The sequence below is a fragment of the Siniperca chuatsi genome, linkage group LG7 (assembly GCF_020085105.1).
Source record: "Siniperca chuatsi isolate FFG_IHB_CAS linkage group LG7, ASM2008510v1, whole genome shotgun sequence".
Taxonomy (NCBI): domain Eukaryota; kingdom Metazoa; phylum Chordata; class Actinopteri; order Centrarchiformes; family Sinipercidae; genus Siniperca; species Siniperca chuatsi.
This window is the reverse complement of record NC_058048.1, coordinates 10,963,325-10,982,358: the sequence shown is the minus strand read 5'-3', so window position 1 is coordinate 10,982,358 and position 19,034 is coordinate 10,963,325. Positions and strand designations below refer to the sequence as shown.

Sequence of the window (19,034 nt, the reverse complement as noted above, 5' to 3'; positions counted from 1 at the left end):
CCAGCGTCCAGGGTTTGAATCTCACTACAGCCACTGTATTCACTCCTTTGTAATGTGCTTTAGATAAGCTTCCACCAACTGCCTCACTGTATGTTGTGCTCACACAACTGATTTGAGCTTAAGCTGTCAACAGAGGGACTTAGAGAGTAACCTATGTAGCTGGTATCTTGAAGCAAAAGTCTACTTTTCAGTAGGACTGTAACACTGGCAAACTAAATAAGAGTAAATCTTGCATCATATTTCATCATTCAACAATGATGGATGCAAGAGAGGTGTTTTGTCTCCTCAGTAATCTGCTTGTACGCTCACTGTGTGTCACTAATTGTCTGAAGAGTCTCCTCATCCGCTAAAGTCAGTGTCTTGAGTAAGGTAACACAATGTTACTTCACCTCACTGTCCCCTGCGAAACTTGTCATGCAATACATAATTACATAATTGCATAAAATATATAAAAATATACAAAATCCTCCCAGAAACAGCAACCATCGGGATGGCTTCTTTCAGTTAAATAATCACACATAATTAGCAGGAGTGACATACATGAGGGCTATGCCTACAATATCTCTCGTAGTACCTTGGTTAAATAGTACTGGCCTGTACCTTTGTAGTTTCTTCTAACCTATCGAGATACAGTATTACACTCAGATAGTTGTTAACTAACAAATAAATATTACATACTGCATGTGGAACTGTTAATGTAGTCTTTCTACTGATTTCCATAATAAAGGGAGGATTTTTATTTCCATAAAAACAACAGAGAAGGATGTGGCTTTACCTAATGTTTATTTTTTTCATTAAAGCAGATTGCCTGTAATAGACAGATGAAACCGTTCTGACGTTTTGAGTCCTGCTGTGACTGTGCATATTATTTTCTGACCAATGACGGAGGAAAAATGGGACATTATTTGGAAATTTCCTGACCTTCAGGTTAATCCACAGAGTCTGACAATTGTCTTCCAAATGTTTATATATTTCATGACTTTTTAATTTTCCCTCAAAAGAATGAATTCAACTGCTGAAAGGTTTGCAGGAAGATGCAGTACCTTCTGTAAGACACAGTTTTGCATCCAAGCTGTATTTTTTGACAATATATTCAGCAATATTTTGGATGTATTCCTTAGGGAGTTTGGTCCACAGTGACTCAATAGCATCATGCAGCTCCTGCAATTTTCTATCCTAAGGTGCTCTTTTGGGTTATGATCTGTGCAGGCCATTGGGATAAACTGCAGTCACGTGGTCCTCGAGCCATCCTGAGATGATGACGTGGTGTATTATCCTGCCCGAAGTATCCACTGGAAAAAAAGGGAAGATTGGAGCCATGAAGAGATGCGCCTACTCATCTACAATGCTGAACGTGCTGACAGAAGTAAAAGCTAACCTGCTGCTTTAACCCGTCTGCTTTGAGGTTCAAAAGGTTGTGCGGTGAGAAATGTCATACTGAGCTGTTATGTGAGTACTTCTCTGTCAGCTGGCCTGAGCAAATCTGACCATTCTCCTTTGACCTTTGTCATGCTATTTTATAATATTCACTGACTGCACAGTAGAAGACATGGGTTATTGCCACAGCCATGTATCATTACAGTACATAGCTTTGATACAAGCACTCTACAAGGACTTACCACACATTTGAGCCCATCAGAACCACAACACCCAAACACACTTACAACTTACCGCCTTTGAGGGTCTTTGCTTTCTTTAAATGAACAGGTCCATGTTACCATGTTACGTCCCTGGTTCGAATCCAGCCCGGGACCTCCAGCCTGTTGAATGTTGTTTCCTGTCTATATATCAACTGTCTCTATCCAATGAATAACTGAATCAATAATGAAGAACTAATAAATATATATGCTGCATACTGTTTATTTACAGAGATGTTTGCTCAAGAACATTGCACATAACCTGTGGTTTGTTTCTTTGCTCTCTGCTCATGCTGTTAGTAAGTAATACTTATCATATTGCATTATAGAGCATGATAAATATATTTACAAGTTGTACATATTGAATCATGTCTCTGTAGACGACATCACTCTTGACAGGATCAGCTGATAACTGTTCTGTTGTACTGTACCTCATTGCTTTCAATAGAGCAGCTCAAGTTTGAGGCTGCTGTCACTTTACTGACAATATTGTTGCCAAGAACATATTTGGGAAATATAGTACAAACACAGCACAGCCATCACAAGTCCAGAGTTGATACTCAGCTGTCAGATGACAAATAGCAGATAGGAAATGTATTAACCCTAAAGTAGATAGGCTATCATTTTTTTAAAAGTGTTTGCAGTGGGTGGCTGTGGCTTAGAGGTAGAGTGTGTCGTCCTCTAAATGGAAGGTCGGCGGTTCGATCGATCGGCTTCCCCCAGGCCACATGTTGAAGTGTCCTTAGGCAAGATGCTGAACCCCAAATTGCTCACAGCCTTCGGTGTATGAATGTGTGTGAATGACATGTTGTGTAAAGTGCTTTGAGTGGTTGGAAGATTAGAAAGGCACCATACACGTACTGAATATCTAATATTCACTACATTTGTCACTTGAGACAAGGAGGACCTTATATAAAATATCAGATGGTTGATATTAAGTTCAAGAAAAAAGCTATTGATGCTAACTACATAGGGATCTACTTCTGGCCAAAGTCAGAGTGACATGAGAATAAGACCCAAGTTGAAAACTCCCAGAATTTTCCTTTAACCATCACCATTGGACAGTCCAGATAGTGTGCTCACCCCACTATACTGTGTACTCTACACTCAAGAGAAACTGAGTTGAACTTCAAATATATTTTTAAAATAAAACCGAAAAGATGTTACATAGAGCTTCTGTTGCATTATGAATTACTTTAGATCTGTAAACTCCAATAGTTATTATTGGAGGCTGATATGAAGACAAGAAGAATAGCACAAAGGTGTGTTTCATGTAAAACTATTAAAACCAACTCCTCAGGCACCTGTCTGTGTTTCTGACAACAAGTATGGAGTTTTAATCAGCTTTCAGAGTGACAGTAGGCATTTTGCTTTGTTCTGCACTGTGAGAAGATCTGTGGATCTACGGAGGGCCAAGGCACCAGCGACCCCGGTTTCCATCCAGGGGGTCAGTGTGGACATTGTGGAGGACTACAAGTACCTGGGAGTACACTTGGATAACAAACTGGACTGGACCAAGAACACTCAAGCTGTTTACAGGAAGGGCCAGAGCCGCCTCTATTTTCTGAGGAGGCTGAGGTCCTTCAACATCTGCCGGACAATGCTGAAGATGTTCTATGAGTCTGTGGTGGCCAGTGCTATCCTGTATGCTGTTGCATGCTGGGGCAGCAGGTTGAAGGTAGCGGACGCCAACAGACTCAACAAACTGATCCGTAAGGCCAGTGACATTGTGGGGGTGGAGCTGGACTCTCTGGCGGTGGTGTCAGAGAGGAGGATGCTGGCCAAACTACATGCCATCTTGGACAGTGTCTCCCACCCGCTCCAGGACGTGCTGGTCAAGCAAAGGAGCACAATGTTTAGGTCTGTTTGGTCAATGGAATAATTGTGCAATATTCTGTGTACTACTCCCGTGCAATATTAGTTTTCCCATGTTAGTTTTTCTTATTTATTGTTATTGATATTATATACCTCTATTACTCTCGACAGTACATGCACCTCTGCTTATTACTTATTACTTGTTTTATTACATTGTATTATTATACTGTAATATCATCATCAACCGGTAAACCCACTTGGTACTTCACACTTAGTTTATTTTATACTTATACCCACCTGATACTTAATTTATTTTCTGACCTGTTTTTATAGTGTTTTATAGTGTATCATATTGTTTGCTAGTACTTTCTCCTGTGTGCACTGACGTAAAGGCGAGCTACTGTAACAAAGAGTTTCCCTACGGGGATCAATAAAGTATTTCTGATTCTGATTCTGATTCTGAAGTAAGTTTTGATTTAATCCATGAACACTCAATTCCCTGTCTCCTCGCTGCAGGAGATTTATCGGGAAGAACTTGATTGTGCAAAGGTCAAAGAAGTCAACTTTAGAGGCAAAATGCTGTAGCCAACACAGAGAGGAGAGATTTACTTGGTGTACAATGAAGTGAAAGTCTTCTGTCATTTGCACACACAGTTGGCTGTTATTTTTGACAGTGAAATTCCTCACACCACGCTTGCAGGCCTACTCACTCGTTCATTAGATCAAATTCATGTTACTGTTAGTGTGACAGGTTACTAATGACTATTGTAAATTTAATGAATCAGACCTAGTGGAATCATCAATCTCTCCAACTACAGGGACCGTGAGTCTACAGTGTTACAGAAAATACCCTTGGCTTAACCAACAAATCAAATGGTAAGTCTTCCATGGTATTGTAAAACCTGTACATACACTATATGTATGAAAAGAACCCATATGAGCAGATTTGCTTTTCATTTTCAAGGAAATAAGTTTAAATGCATGCGCGAGTGGATGTAGGCAGCAGTGTGTGAACCAATCACCAAAATGTCAGTTTTCATAAGAACACGGATGATTAATTATTATCAATAACCACATGGTGTGAAATTGATTTTTGTAGCTGTCCAGACATAATCAAAGTAAACAGTAATACGCCATAAACACTGAATTCATCTTTGCCTTCTAAACAGTAGTGGAATAGGGCAAAGATAATTTGATGGACTTTATAGCTACACTGCCTTCACATGTTACTTTTACTGACTCCGAGGGGTAAAGAAAGTGGAGCACCCACCATTGATTATTCTGCTGTCTGCAGGACTGACGTTCGTCCATAGGCAGAACAGAAGGCACGCAATGAGTTTTACAGTCTCATTCTCAGTGCAAGTGGAAATTTTCTCCATAATACAGTTTCAGTGCATTTATCAACATACCATTATCCCCCGAATAGTTGATCTCTGTCCCAAAAATGGTCATTCTTGCTGTATTTACTCAGACTATGAATGAGTGCTGGTCTGCTATGTCTAAAGCACAAGCTAAGTTGCCTCTGTTGACTTTAAAGGGAAAGTTATACAAAATAAGTACAGTATTTTAAATAATAAATGATTAATAAATATTTTTCCTCTTACCTGTAGTGCTGTTTATCCATCTAGATTGTTTTGGTGTGAGTTGCTAAGTTTTGGAGATATCAGCCATAGATATGTCTGCATTTTTTTAATTTAATGGAACTATATGGCACTCGGCTTGTGATGCTCAAAGCGCCAAAACAACATCAACATCTCTTTCCAGAAATCATGACCTGGTTACTCAAGATAATCCACAGACCTTGTTGTGAGCAGTTTTACGCAGAAATTATAATTCCTACGTGAAACTGACCCTTTAAAACCCCACTCCAAACATTAACTTCAAAATAGTACAACTCTGTCTGGAGACCGTGGTGCTGTAATCTATCTCCAATTTCAGGTGAGAGAAGTACACCTGCCAGTCGTACACCAGAGACAAAGTAAGCACCCAGAGGTGATGACACAGTTCACTGTCAACCTCCCAATCTGCCTCTCAGCTGGAAGCTGCACAGAGAAGAGGAGAGGAGAGGAAATGAGAGAAGAGGGGCTTGTCATTGAGCAAGATCAGAAGAAAGTCTCTGTATGTTAATATTATGATTTATATTATAATTCTGTTACTACACACTCACACTCACACTCAAATACAAGGAAGAGAGTAGCAAAGCCTTAGGAGAGGGCTGTTACTCTCTGTGGGCCTTTGGATGACTTGGTAGGATCATTTTTAGTAGTCATCTGGGTGAAAAATAAAACAAGCAGGCAAACAAACAAGGAACCGCAGGGAGACTATTATTTCCACGAGACCGTGACCTTCACTGGAAATCTAAAGGTCACTGCACTGTCGCCTTTTAAGGAGGAAGACTATGGCACCAAGCCTGCTTCATATTGAATTGTTAGCAGGAAATTCAGACATAAGCATTGAACAATAATGTCACTGAGACTTTTGACAGTTCTTTAATGTAAATTTAGACTGTAATGGGCGCACTTTATTTTACTGTTTTGTACTGCAAACCATCTGGCTGTGGACATGAAGGAAGGGTGCACTTGTCATGGCAGTGTAATCCTCTCAGGCTTACAAAGCTGATCTGCTGTGAGGATCAATTCCCTGGGGCGCAAAGGTCATCACTGACCTTGATATAATACAGTTCAGTCCAGTGTCATGATCCCGATTGTAAGAAAATCAGTGCAACTTCTTCTTAACCTTTGACAGTTTAAATTCCTGGCATACTTGACACTCTTCAGTGTCTTATAAAGTGTAAAACGACTTTTTCTAGATTGGGTTATAGTCACTTATGTGTTGTTTAACTGCTGGTTCAAAGTTTTCATTGGAGCAGAATTCTTATTAAGAGTGATATGGTATGCAAACCTGAAACACCTCTTTGTTATTAAGGTACCACCACAGTTAAACTTGTAATGCAAAGTGGAGCACCTTATCATTTTTTTTTTAAACAGCGCATGGGGCATTATTAAAAACCTTGGCATAAAAACCCCCCTGCAGATATAAATAAGTTACATTCATTCCACTACTGTGGAAACAAGACAGCAATGCTAGCAGCTCTGTGAGGCTGCACTCTACTTAGGCACAACGTCAGCATGCTAACATACTCAGAGTGGCAATACTAATATCCTGATGTTTAGTAGGCTATCTTTTTTCCAATTAGCACTAAATACAAAGTACATCTGAGGCTGATGGGTTTTGCAGGTATTTGATCATAAACCAAAGTATTGGATAAATTTAACATAAACATAAATATCTGGACCAAATTTCATCCAATGGCAATCCATCCAATACCTGTGAAGACTTTTCACTCAAAATTACAAATGTCAACCTCATGGTGGCACTAGAGGAAAGGTCAGAGATCACCACAATGAGTAGGATTCATCTTCTGGGATGTACAAGTCTGCACAAATTTTTGTGCCAGTCCATCTAATACATCTTGAGCTATTTCACTGGATAAGTGAAATCTTTTACCTGCTGGTAATGAAACGTCAGGTAATCACCAAAGTCAGTAGGATTCATTATCTAGGGACCATTAATGTCTGTACAAAATTTCACGGCAATCCATCCTATAGTTGTTGAGACATTTCAGTCTGGACCAAAGTGGTGGACTGACCACCAGACAGACCAACATTGCCATCCATATAGAGCCATGACTACAAATGAACTCTGCTGTCCAAAATAGTACACAAAATATAGACAGATTTCTCGCTAGAAAACTAGCAAATGATGTGTTTCTACATGACATAAGATATATTATGCTATGCTCTTTGTTTGAAATATAAGAATTTACCTTCAGGCTGTAGCACAGACAGTGTTTTTCCCAGTGTTTGATGTTTCCTCATGCAGACTAACGAGGGAGACCACATAATGTGCCTGAGCAGTAAAATGATGGAAGCATTGTGCTATTCTGTGATCAACTTTAAAAGGAGTAAGGCTTGTTTGTGACAGCTGCCTCGCAGCCCAAATCTTGGCCGCCCAGTCATTTACACATAGCAGAAGGAAAGTCAAACAAAGTAGCAGCTGGGCAACTAATTCACGAATCAGATGCCAATGTTTCATCAGATTACCTTTTTTTTTTAAACTCAAGAAAGGCCGAAATAGCCTTTTCAAATCATTCTGTACTCCATGATGACATATCAACCTATAATCCTGAACTAAAATATACAATATTTATGCAGGTGTATGTTGTTTAAAGTGCCTAAAGCTAACTTGAGTTGGACTCAGTCAGTCAGTTAGCCTGGCTCTACATGGAGAAGGTCATCAAGCTGAGAAGGGAATAGATTCAGCCGAGCTTATTCTGATTTGGTTTCTATTTATAGTTTGTCATCAGAATATGTAAGTCCCTCCGCTATCCCTGCAGAGTGTATATTAATGCAATATATTAGACATACTGCAGCAATTCAGCAGCCACTCTTTATATGTAGTTGTTTGTCAAATGTTGGTATTTACATGCACTGCACACAAGTTCCACACAGAGTCTTTATTTATTCAATGTACATTGATACACACAGCTTGATAGTACCATGCAGGTAAGAAAAATGCCTCTAGGTCAAATATTCTGTTCAGGATGGAAAGCTCTAGGCTAAGTTTCCTAAAAACAACCTTCACTCTATCATCAGCTTTTGCTCAATCTACTCACAATACAGGTGTTTTTGGGAAAAGTAGTCCTATGCAGTACAGAAAGAGATGGTGCAGGTATAACTGAGGCTGGGATAAGTACAAAAACATATTCTAACACAAACATCAGCTAGACTTCATGATATGTGGAACAGGACAGAAACCAGACCTTTATAACTCTTTCTGTTACTTATTTATTGACACAGCAGTTAAATAATAAATAATAGTAATTACAATAATAGGATAATGAAAATTCACAGACATGTCATATGATTAACAGGCTATTGCATTCCCCCCCATCACAACCCCTGGAGTTCCAACAGGTATGAATTTGTTTACATGCAAATGTCACACCATCGTCACCGTGCTTCCACCTGCCGTCTCTACACACAGTGGCAGAACAGTGTGGCGCTCACTAGGACTTCTCATCACGCTTCTTCTTCTGGAACTTCCTGAACTGGGACTGAATGGCGACGGCCGCCTTCTCAGTCTCCGGGTCGCCCATGTCGATGTCAAAGTCCTCTGGGACGTCCGTCTTGGACGCATCTGGAAGGAAAAGGAAATGATGGGTGTGACTCACAGCAGTGTACAAAGACTGATCTGAGTCAAATGGCCGAGTCCCTTAGCAACCGTAACTAGGCCCAACGTCCACATACACAGAGATTTTTAGCGTAGGCTACTATCTGTTAGAAACACTTGTAGCTTATACAGGAGTTTCACTACAGCCTATGATCACAACCTGAGGGACAATATCAACACCTGTAGATATCTTCTATCATACAGGATTTACACATGATTGCAGCAATACCTTCCTGGGCCAGGGCAACAATATCAACGCATTAGCCTACAGTATGTAGCTCAATGGCATGTACGCAAGCACATACTGCCCCACCTCCACCAATACTATGATTCAGATTCTTCCATCAATTATACACACACACACACACACACACACACACACATAATAAATAATAATATACGTAACCTGTATTTCCCATCATACAGGATTTCCACCATATCACACATCCTGGCATAGAGACGCAATGATACAATAGCCTAATCTTTTCCTAAAACAACCGATGTCTGAAGTGTGGGTAGTGAAGAGACAGTCAACGAAAGAGAGAGCTCAGCTGCAAGTCGTGAACAGCTGTTTCTATGCGCTGATTTGATGAGAGTTGTTCATAAGTTCAGCAGCTTTATGTTGTTGTTATTTAGTCTTTCTGAGGCTATTGCATGGTTAAATCAATAAATTTTATTTTATGGAAAAATTGCCCCCTCGCAATTTTTAACAGCCCCCTCACTCACTTCATCCTGGCCTGATTTGTATGGTTAGTTAAAAGTATGGTTGAAATCATAGACTGTAGACTATAAAGATGGATGACACGTCTCCACTTCGTCCCACTGCACAAAAATGAAGCCAAAAGACTCAATAGTCTGCGCAGTAGTGATTGGAGTTGGAGCCATGGTATCGAGGTCCCGCCCATACACCCGGCCAACTCAATTGCGAGCAGAGCTCAGCTGTCAATCATGACATGAAACCCCCTTTTTATAGCATCAAATAACTAATTAAAACCAAAATTATCAGAAAAATTAACACTTGAACATGCATCGGCGTGATAAGAACTACCTAAAATGACAGAAACCATCTTTGGGAAAAACTGATTTGACGTGTACTTTGAGTTTTTAGTTTGGCTCATGTCCCATCAGCTAACATGGAGGGGGCGGGGTTTATGATCTATACTGCAGCAAGCCACCAGGGGGCGATTGAAATGTTTTGGCTTCACTTTTGGGGAGCTGTCATGTCGTCCATCTTTATATACAGTCTACGGTTGAAATAGATAGGTAAAAACTAGGGGCTGCTAAACCGGTATCCCACCCGCCACTGGGTCTCGGCCATCTGCTTTGGTGTCGAACACAAATGGAGATGGGGGTGGGCAGTTGAACAGGTGGCTGTCGCAGGGCTGTGGCTCTCTGCATCAGTGTCATGCCGATGCTCAGATACTCTTGGATGCTGGTCTGGTGTAAGTCGAGGTGGGACAGCTGAACTAGTAGTAGTGGTTGCATCATCCTCGGGCTCTTTGCTAGCGAGCCGACGTGGTACGCCGTCCTGCCCTGACAATGGCCCGTCTGCCTGCGCAGAGAGCAGCTGCGCACATGCCCTTTGGATCAGGTTGTGGGTTGCCAGGTTGCGGTGACAGATATGTTGAAATTGTATGTAGTTTCTTGCAAGATTTTTCATTTACAAAACATTAATATGCTGTTTCTTTATTTCCATCAGCTGGTAAGGATGGTGACTTTTTGCCTGAAGCAGCAGCTTTAGCCTCAGTCATTTAGCACAACATCATGTATGTACAGTAGCCATAAATTGCATATTTAAGGTCCCTTTTACGGGTTTTCATTTTAAAACTAGTCAGCTGAGGACATTAAAAAAACGGAAGGGAAAGCTTGACAGACGTAGCATCTGTAACTAAGGGGGTGGGACTTAGCGAATGGTCAATTTATATGCTGTGCTCTAAGGCTTAGAATATTACAATAATAACTAGTATTTTTGAAAGTATGCACTTACCAGAGGAAAAGACACTTTAAAAATACAGTATAATTTGTGACTATACACTGCATGATTTCAAGCAGTACAATATTGTTCTATATAAGGTTTGAAACATGACTAACACTCTTAAATGACACTATCTGATTTGACAAATTTACAAGTACTCATTGGCTGATACTCTCAGAAAACTAATCCATCTCAACATCAATACTGTCACAGTAAACCACAAGCTCTTCTTTAGTGAGTTTAGAAAACTGTAATATAATGTAGTGTTAGTAAAATGTCTACTGGCGTTCCACGTAAACCCCATCCCTCATTATAATAGTGGAGCAGAGTTCCTATGAGGGAGCCTGAGCAGTTGTTTCCCAGGTCAAATGCCAAAGCATGAATTGATCTCCAGTTCTTATTCCTTTCTGGAGCTCAGCCATCACTGACCAAGAGGACACGACTGTAATCCCACTAAAAACTGATACATGCTGGTTTCAGCAAGCATTAGGAAAGAAGAGTGTTTTTGTCTCCTGGTCAATGAAGTCCTAAAGAACGTACAGAAGATTATTGAACCTATTAGATAAGAGAATTTACTCATGATCTAAGGAAATGTTTTACCTCTCTACCTGGACATAATGTGATTATATTGTGACTTGCCCTGGTTTTAAACAGGAAATGTGTAATGTACAGTATATGAATGCTAGTATTTTAAATATGCACAACATGCACTTCAACATGTATACATGCATGTAACATGTAAATATGTGTGGGGGGGGGTTACGCTATGAAGGCTTGTTTACATAATGTTGAATTGAAGGTTAACATGAAAGCTTTATCATTATTCACAAATTATTTCTATGATGCAGGCGAATAAAAGCAAAATAATATTATTTTTCAAAGTAAGAAACATTTCATTAATAACTAAAATGTTGTAGTAAAATACTTTATACATCCAGGACCACTAAATCAGTTATACACAAGAAAAGAATAGCAATAAAGCAACAAGCAAAACAGCCCAATCAGTCATGGTGTTACTGATGTAGCATGGAAATATGCTGCTGAAAGGAGAGCAACAGAGCTGAAGGCTATAATGAAGCAGGGATATTCAGGACTTTGAGAGGTTACGACAAGCTAACATTTACCTAAGCAAGTTTCATCGTGGCTCTAACGTCTGCCTGCGACAGTTTATGTCACCAAGAATAACAATCACATGTCTCTTTGGCCCAGGGAAAATTGTTATCCTAGCTCTGCTTTTGCAATATAAAGCATCATTACGACGGACTTGATCACAAAATTGGTTCTTTACATGCTGTATAGGCTACTGTTTACATACTGTTAATGTAAGATTCCTTTCATTGTCAGTCCCCCGTTTAGCCTTTACCAATCCGCACTGACTAAGAATGAAACCTAACCATCAGTTAGCTGTTTTAGCTATTCCATTTCTCAGCCTTGCAACACTCCTGCAAAGGACTTATCTGCTTGAATTTGATCAGCAGAGGTAACTGTGGAGAAACACACATGACAAACAGCGAGGGGGGGGGGTGACTGTGCAGCTAATCCTTGGGTTCCCTTGGGGCTGAGCTTGAGTACCTCTGTCTTGCCGTTCAAGGAGGAAACACTAACTGCTGTGTCAAGCCGAGCTTTGAATCCTGCATTAATTGATATTGAATTTTCCAATGCTCTAATGCTGTTTTCAACCCAGCAGCATTAGCTATTGAGCTGTGCCCTCCACCATGTCGACACCAGACATGTTCATAATGTTTGTACTACAAGCTGGTGACATTTTTCTTTTAAAAGATGACTGGATTGTCAAGAGTGGAGGCACAGGCAGGATGTGAACTGGTGCTGCCTTCAAGTGCTAGAAGGAATACTGTAATTGTGACAACAAAGAGCATGTTCAGCTCAACAAAGTAATAAAAGAAGTCAAGTTTTCTTTATTTTAATCATAGATATAGACCATTTATAGCAAATGCTGAAACAGTTAAGGGGTCAGTATGCTTCAACCAAACTTAAACCTTTGTGCAACCTTTGTCCTGATGCAGGAGCAACTTCAGTGTTCTGCCTGAACCAACACTACTGTATGCTTCATGTGTATGTCTGAAGGGGAAATTGAGGTTTCATTAGCATTAATGAAAAAAGTGTTTCTTTTCACAATTTTACATGCCTATTCTTAGTTTTCTAACGCAATTTTCTTGTTTCAATCATGAGTTTGATTTCTAAAATGCAAACACCAGTCAGTGACAATACATATTACTTTGGCATCCATCTCATTTTCATGACAGTCGTATAAACAACTTTGACATTTTTAACATTCATTGTAAAGTAGTGTTTATTCCATGTTGTTTATCAGTACAATAGTCAGCAATATCAGTTTAGTTCTCAATTATGTAAGTGCTGGACATGTTTTTGTAATCATATTAACCAATTAAGTCCAGTTTAATATTTCAGAGGAATCACATGCATTCATCTGACAGAACCATATCATCATCTTGACGAAGACTTTGAGTCCTGAGGGAAGATTTTCATCAGTTTTTATAAGACAGGAGTCGATGGCTGAATGTGACAATGATGGATCATTCTCCTCACTTTGAGGATTCATCTCCTCCTCCACACACACACACACACACACTATCAAATCTGATTATCAAACCTATTACCTCTGGCAGCACTTTCAGCATTCCTGTCTTCACCTAATGGGAATGTAATATCTGCTGTCAGAGTGCCATTCTGGATCATCTTGACCGTGCTTTCAGCGAATGTATTTATTCATGGTGTTGGTGTGTGGCAACTGCTGAAATAGAAGCCTTCATGCTACTAGGTCTGAGGCTCAATAGATTCACTTTCTTAAGACATGGAATGTGATGGAATGGAAGATTCCATTAGATGGAATGTGTTCCTAAGTGACATGATAAGACCATCCTCGGTTGGCTGTCTTTCAAAATGTCTTTTGAAAGCTGCTCTGAAGCCCAGTGAAAGCTGGAACGTCTTATTGATTTCACTGCTTAAAACCAGTTGAGCCATGAGAGGGATTTGTGGAAGTAGAGGACGAGACGCATTAAAGAAGGACTTTTAGACCTTGAGACAAGAGAGCCAGATTGTGCAAAGTAAAGTGAAACTCAGTATTAAAGTGTTTACACAGTATGTGGACATCTGTTTGAGCTTAAGGCGCTGCAGTGTGTGATGTATTTGTAACTAAAATGTTCCTTGCTGCACACTTGCACTTTAAGGTGCAAATTTACAGTAGCACCTATGTTCCTCTTACAGACCCAAAGGCAGCACCAGATTTTTGGCTCCATTAAAAAGAAAAAAAATACACTTTATTAATTACTACTTTTTTCCCAAGCTACAAGTTTTTTTCTGAGAACAATTATTTTAGCAGTTTGCCATGTAATTATAGTTTGCAGAAATAAGGCTTGAAGGCCGGGGGTGACAGCTGACAGCTCAGAGAGTGACTGCTCTTTGACAGTTATTGTATACCTGCAACAAAGGAAGTGCTCTAAAATGGCAAAATACTGCTTTCAGTGCTAAATGAATCAGCTGATTTATCAGTCAATTTGCATAAGATTTGAAGATAACTATCTTGATTATCAATGAATCATTTCAGTTATTTATCAAGTAAAAAGCAAAACATTTGGTGACGATTTGCTCCTTTTCTAACTTTAATATCATTATACATTTAGTACCTTTGTTTATTTTTTTACTGTTTATCCTACAAAGAACAATTTTTAAACATCAGTTTGGTCTCTGGTGATGGACATTCGTCATGTTCAACATTTAAATTGCCAAACAATTATCATTTTAAGTGAAAGAAATTAAGCTTGCATTATTAAAGAAAACTGTTGTTATGATAAGATTATGATAACAAAATGAGTAATTAGTGCAACTCTATAGTTCATACTATACATTGGGGATGCTTTACATTGCATGTATCATTTACTTACATCTGCATTTGTGTTTCAAATTACACCATCACAGGGAGGTTTTGGGAAGCCCCTAGAGAAGTTTTGATTGCCTGATTTTGTTTTCCTTTAGACTCAGGAATCCAGCATTCAGTGAAATTGCAATCTGTTCTTTGGACTCACAGGTTACCAATCTAAGTATGTTTCTCGCCTGTGTTAAGAAGCTTGTGGATTACCTACTGTATGATGAACGTTCCCACATTAAGAAAATACAAACACTGCAGACATAATTCAAAATCATCAGCATGTTTAACAAGTGAATGTGACTGAAAATGAAACAATTACAGTAAGTGGATCCCAGTATGAGAGACACGACCTGCGTTACACGGGAGGAGCAGTGTCTCCCTGCAAATGAATCTCTGCACAAAAAGGACAAAACATGCATCTTATACATCATGGACTGACCTCCGAGTTCAATATCTTAGATGTGTGCGGGAAAACGGCCATTTCATCTTTTCTGAGGTAAAAAAAGGAAGGAAGGAAAAAAGGAAGTAAAATCCCTGGATGTTTCCATTTCACTAAATTAAACAAAAAGAATAAACCAATCTTACAGGATTATTCATGTGTTCACTGTCTGGTGCTGTTGTACCAGGCACTTGCAAGCAATTGTGATTGTCAATAACTCTACATTTTCACACAAAAAGCCAAGGCTGAGTTTTTCATTTTATTTTACTTCCCATCCACCTTGTCATGTTACTTCTCAAAAAGCAATTTGAGTCGTATTACAGGTACAGATTTGTCAGGAGTGAGGCAGTGCTGTTACTCCAGAGGCCATAACATGTAGGGATTAAACATTCACCATTCAAAGCTGAAGGATGTGGACTCAGAGCCATCTTGCATGTTTTCAAAAGATATATGAGTGTTTGAGCGCGTGTATGGTGTAAAAGTGTGTATACTTATGTGTGTACGAATGTGTGTGTGTGTGTGTGTGTGTGTGTGTGTGCATACTGTGCCTGCCAGTGTTTGTGTGTCTATAGTTGAAAGTCAGTGTGTGGAAGTCAGGAAAATATCAAAGACCCCTAAGGCCTTGAAACACCGGAGAGGCAGCAAAGCGTGAGAGAGAGCACAGCAATCAATACACAAATACACATGAAGGACTGGTTCTGTATTGATTGCTACTGTGTGCTTGGTTTTTTCACTGTGTGTCAAGTTTTATGTTGCTTTGGGGAGGAAGCGTCTGTGTAACCTACTTGGACGCATATTTAAAAAAAAATTTAAAAACAGAAAACGTGGGATGTTCAAAGACCGACAGAGGAAATGTGTGGTTTCAGCTCTTTCTACCACTAATGCTAGACTGCTTCTGAAACAGCGACACGGTGTGCATTTACTAACAATATCTAAAAGAATAAGACAAATTCATTATGGCTATAATTGAGTACTGTAAAGCTAATTAAAAAGTGAATAGAAAATGGGTCATCTTCACTTTGAGAGCTTGTCGCCAAGCTAATTATGAAAGGATGACTTTGATCTCTAAGGTGAGCCAATTTGAAATTACGCCTGTGCCTGTTTGAACTGGGGTGGGGGATGCTGTTGGCGGAGCAGTTTCCACATTTTTCTTAAACAATACTCTGCAAGCTTAACACTTACATATAGAAATGGAGCAGTTTTTGTCTGTGAAGTCCCGCATCAATAAGCAGATGACTATTTCATATATGTTAGCATCACACCAAAGGATTACCAAGTGCTATCCTTTACTGTTCCTGTCAGCGTGGTTTGTTTGTGTGATGTAAAGCTGTAGTAAGCCCGTGCTTCCCCAGCTGTTGCAGTGACAGGGACAGTCTGTGAACATATAGAGCATATGGCTCAAATACACAACATCTGGACTTTAACCATGTCAACCAATTTCACAGAAGACAACCAAAAGGGGCAAAAGACTGAGCCTGTGAAGCTGTTTGAATCAGTCATGGAAAATAACAAAGTACATTAACTCAAGTACAGCATGTAAGTACAGTGTTGTTCTTGTGTATTTTCATTTTAGGCTTTTATTTCACTACATTTCAGAGGGAAATATTGTATGTTACTACATTTTTGTGACAGCTATAGTTACTAGTTACTTTGCAGATTATGATTTTAAATACAAATCATATCATAGGCTTATCACAAGCTGCATTGTTGTATGATGCATTGTTAAAACTACTAAACAGTATATACTGTAAATTCTGTAATAAAGAGTCTGAAATAGCTTAACACTACAAAAACAAAGAAAGGCTAGTCGCTAATAAAGGGCAGGTAAAAAACATTGAGGAGAGGTGGAATTTCCTGTACTTTGATAGCTCACATGGTAGAATCAATATAATGTACATTTCCACAGCACAAGTCCATCAAAACAACAACAGTCATTCCATACTCTCAAATCTGCTGCTATGAGTTAATTGCAGTTTTCATTCACTCATTTATTCATTCACATTCACAGTTGCTTTGACTCTATTCTTTTTTGAGAGCTGTTAAGTTTCTGTCTATAAAACTCAACACTTTCTGCAGATTTGTCTAATTAAAAGCCTCGAAAGAATGGGAGGGATTTTATCCTTTGAGTTGCTGGAAAATCTTTAATGTGAAACATTATATTCCTTCCTATACAGGAAGTGGTGAGTTTCCCTGAGAGTAGCTTAATAGTGCTCGAAAAATGGCAAAATGAATGTGACAGGAAATAATTAGTGATTGATAATAGTATTGCTGTTAGAGAAAATCATAGCAGTTTTGAGGTGGCGTTAACAACAAATTAAAATATAAGCAAATCAGGAAACAGGGAGGCCTGTATTTAAAATCTGATTATAAAACACAGGAAATCAGACATACAGGCCTGTCTCTTATATAGGAATTTTTCAAATAAAGGCCTGGTTGTCTCTACACTAAATAATTGAGAATTTACACTAAAGTAGTAAAAAGTTTTTTAAAAAAAGTCCACCTCAACAAGCCATAACATGAAAGTGCTTCTCAAACATCAATGCATCAGTAATAATAATGCAATAATTCAATACATCAAACTATATAACATGGTGAAAGGAGGCTTTTTATGTAATGAGCACCTTTATTTTTGACACTGTAGGTATATTTTGCTGTTAATTGTTGAATTATCATTTCCTTATATATTTTTACACTTTTGTGTCTACGAAGAATGAACATCATCAAAAACAACACTGAACATCCCCTGACTTTGAACATCTCCAATACAATTTGTATTTTGTGTCTCAAAGGAAAAAGTTTGATTCAATTGACTCAATTCACTTGATAAACACTTGTGCCATTATCTTTACAATAAACACTTGCATCCTCCAGCTTCCCTATTATTGCTGTTATCAGGTGAACAGCCTTTGATGCATCACTGAGGTCCATCACAGTTGCATGTACTAGTACCTACCCAGTTCAAAATGAGTTCCAACAAATATGAATACATCTCTCTGTGGCTGTCCTTGAGCCTGTGAGAGGTTGTCTCTAAAGACTGTGCTCTGCTGTGTGCTGAGGGTATGCAGAGTGGGCGAGAGTCAATAGCAACGTTATTCCCTCCTCACCCACTCTAAGAGCTCTCTCTCCCCCAATCTCTATCTACATTGAGAGGCACACTTCAAACATGCTGGGAAAGCAGTTTTTCCAGGCATCAAATTAATTGTCAAGGTCAAACAACGAAGGAGTGCTTTGTGTGTGTGTGTGTGTGTACTGCAGGCTGTGTACTTTACTTCACTTTCGCTTTTCATTAAGTGAATAGAAAGGTAGACCTACAGGCAGTGAAAAATAAGTCTCCTTCAACACAGTGTTTTAACTCAGCCACCTGCTTGAGGTAATCTGGATCCCATTAATTGCTGTTGGTGAATAATGTTGCTGAATGGTGACTCTTTGTAATAGGGTGGTTTATTTTTTTCAAACCAGGTCAGTGACTCCGTGAGGCATGGATTAAAGCTTCCTTTAATCACAATAATGTGGCATTTTTTTCTAACAGGCCGGTTACTGGCTGTTTAAGGCACGTCTACATCTCTGTTAGACTGCATAAACATAGAAGATTATTTGTTACTCTTTGAGATGGACTGTTTAAGAAATGAAAACGTCAAACAAGATTATTATCTTTAGTAAAGCTATAACATTCCTTCTTTAATACATTTTTGCTTCCAATTCAACTGTGATGTGGTGCTGAGTCAGGGCAACACACCAAATAACTGCCATGATTTAGAGGAGTTGAAAGCAGGAAGGATATTAGATTCTCGTTGAAGCCTTTATTTGCTTTGCTGTAATAGGTTTAATGACAGAAAGCTAAAAAATAAACATGATTTGTAATGCACTTGGTGCATGGATCTTTAGTTCCCCCAGGACAGAAATGATACAGGCAGTCTATCTCCGTTCAGGGAGGCAATCATCAGAGAGTTGGATTTCCAGAAGCTGATGGTCATCTCAGTTTTGCCTCCTGGTGTCTGTATTATTTTACTCAGCTGAGTCAGAACATTA

General features: G+C 39.2%; 1 protein-coding gene across 1 annotated transcript in view; it reads right to left on the bottom strand.

The window, feature by feature from the left end:
* Window positions 1-7,953: 7,953 nt before the first annotated feature.
* The window catches only part of pcp4b (Purkinje cell protein 4b), a 36,326-nt gene continuing 25,245 nt past the window's right edge, over window positions 7,954-19,034 (bottom strand). The window contains exon 3 of the mRNA XM_044201699.1: window positions 7,954-8,651. Within this exon, the coding sequence (XP_044057634.1) occupies window positions 8,521-8,651 (131 nt within the window). The 3' untranslated portion in view covers window positions 7,954-8,520. The remainder of the gene's footprint in view (window positions 8,652-19,034) is intronic.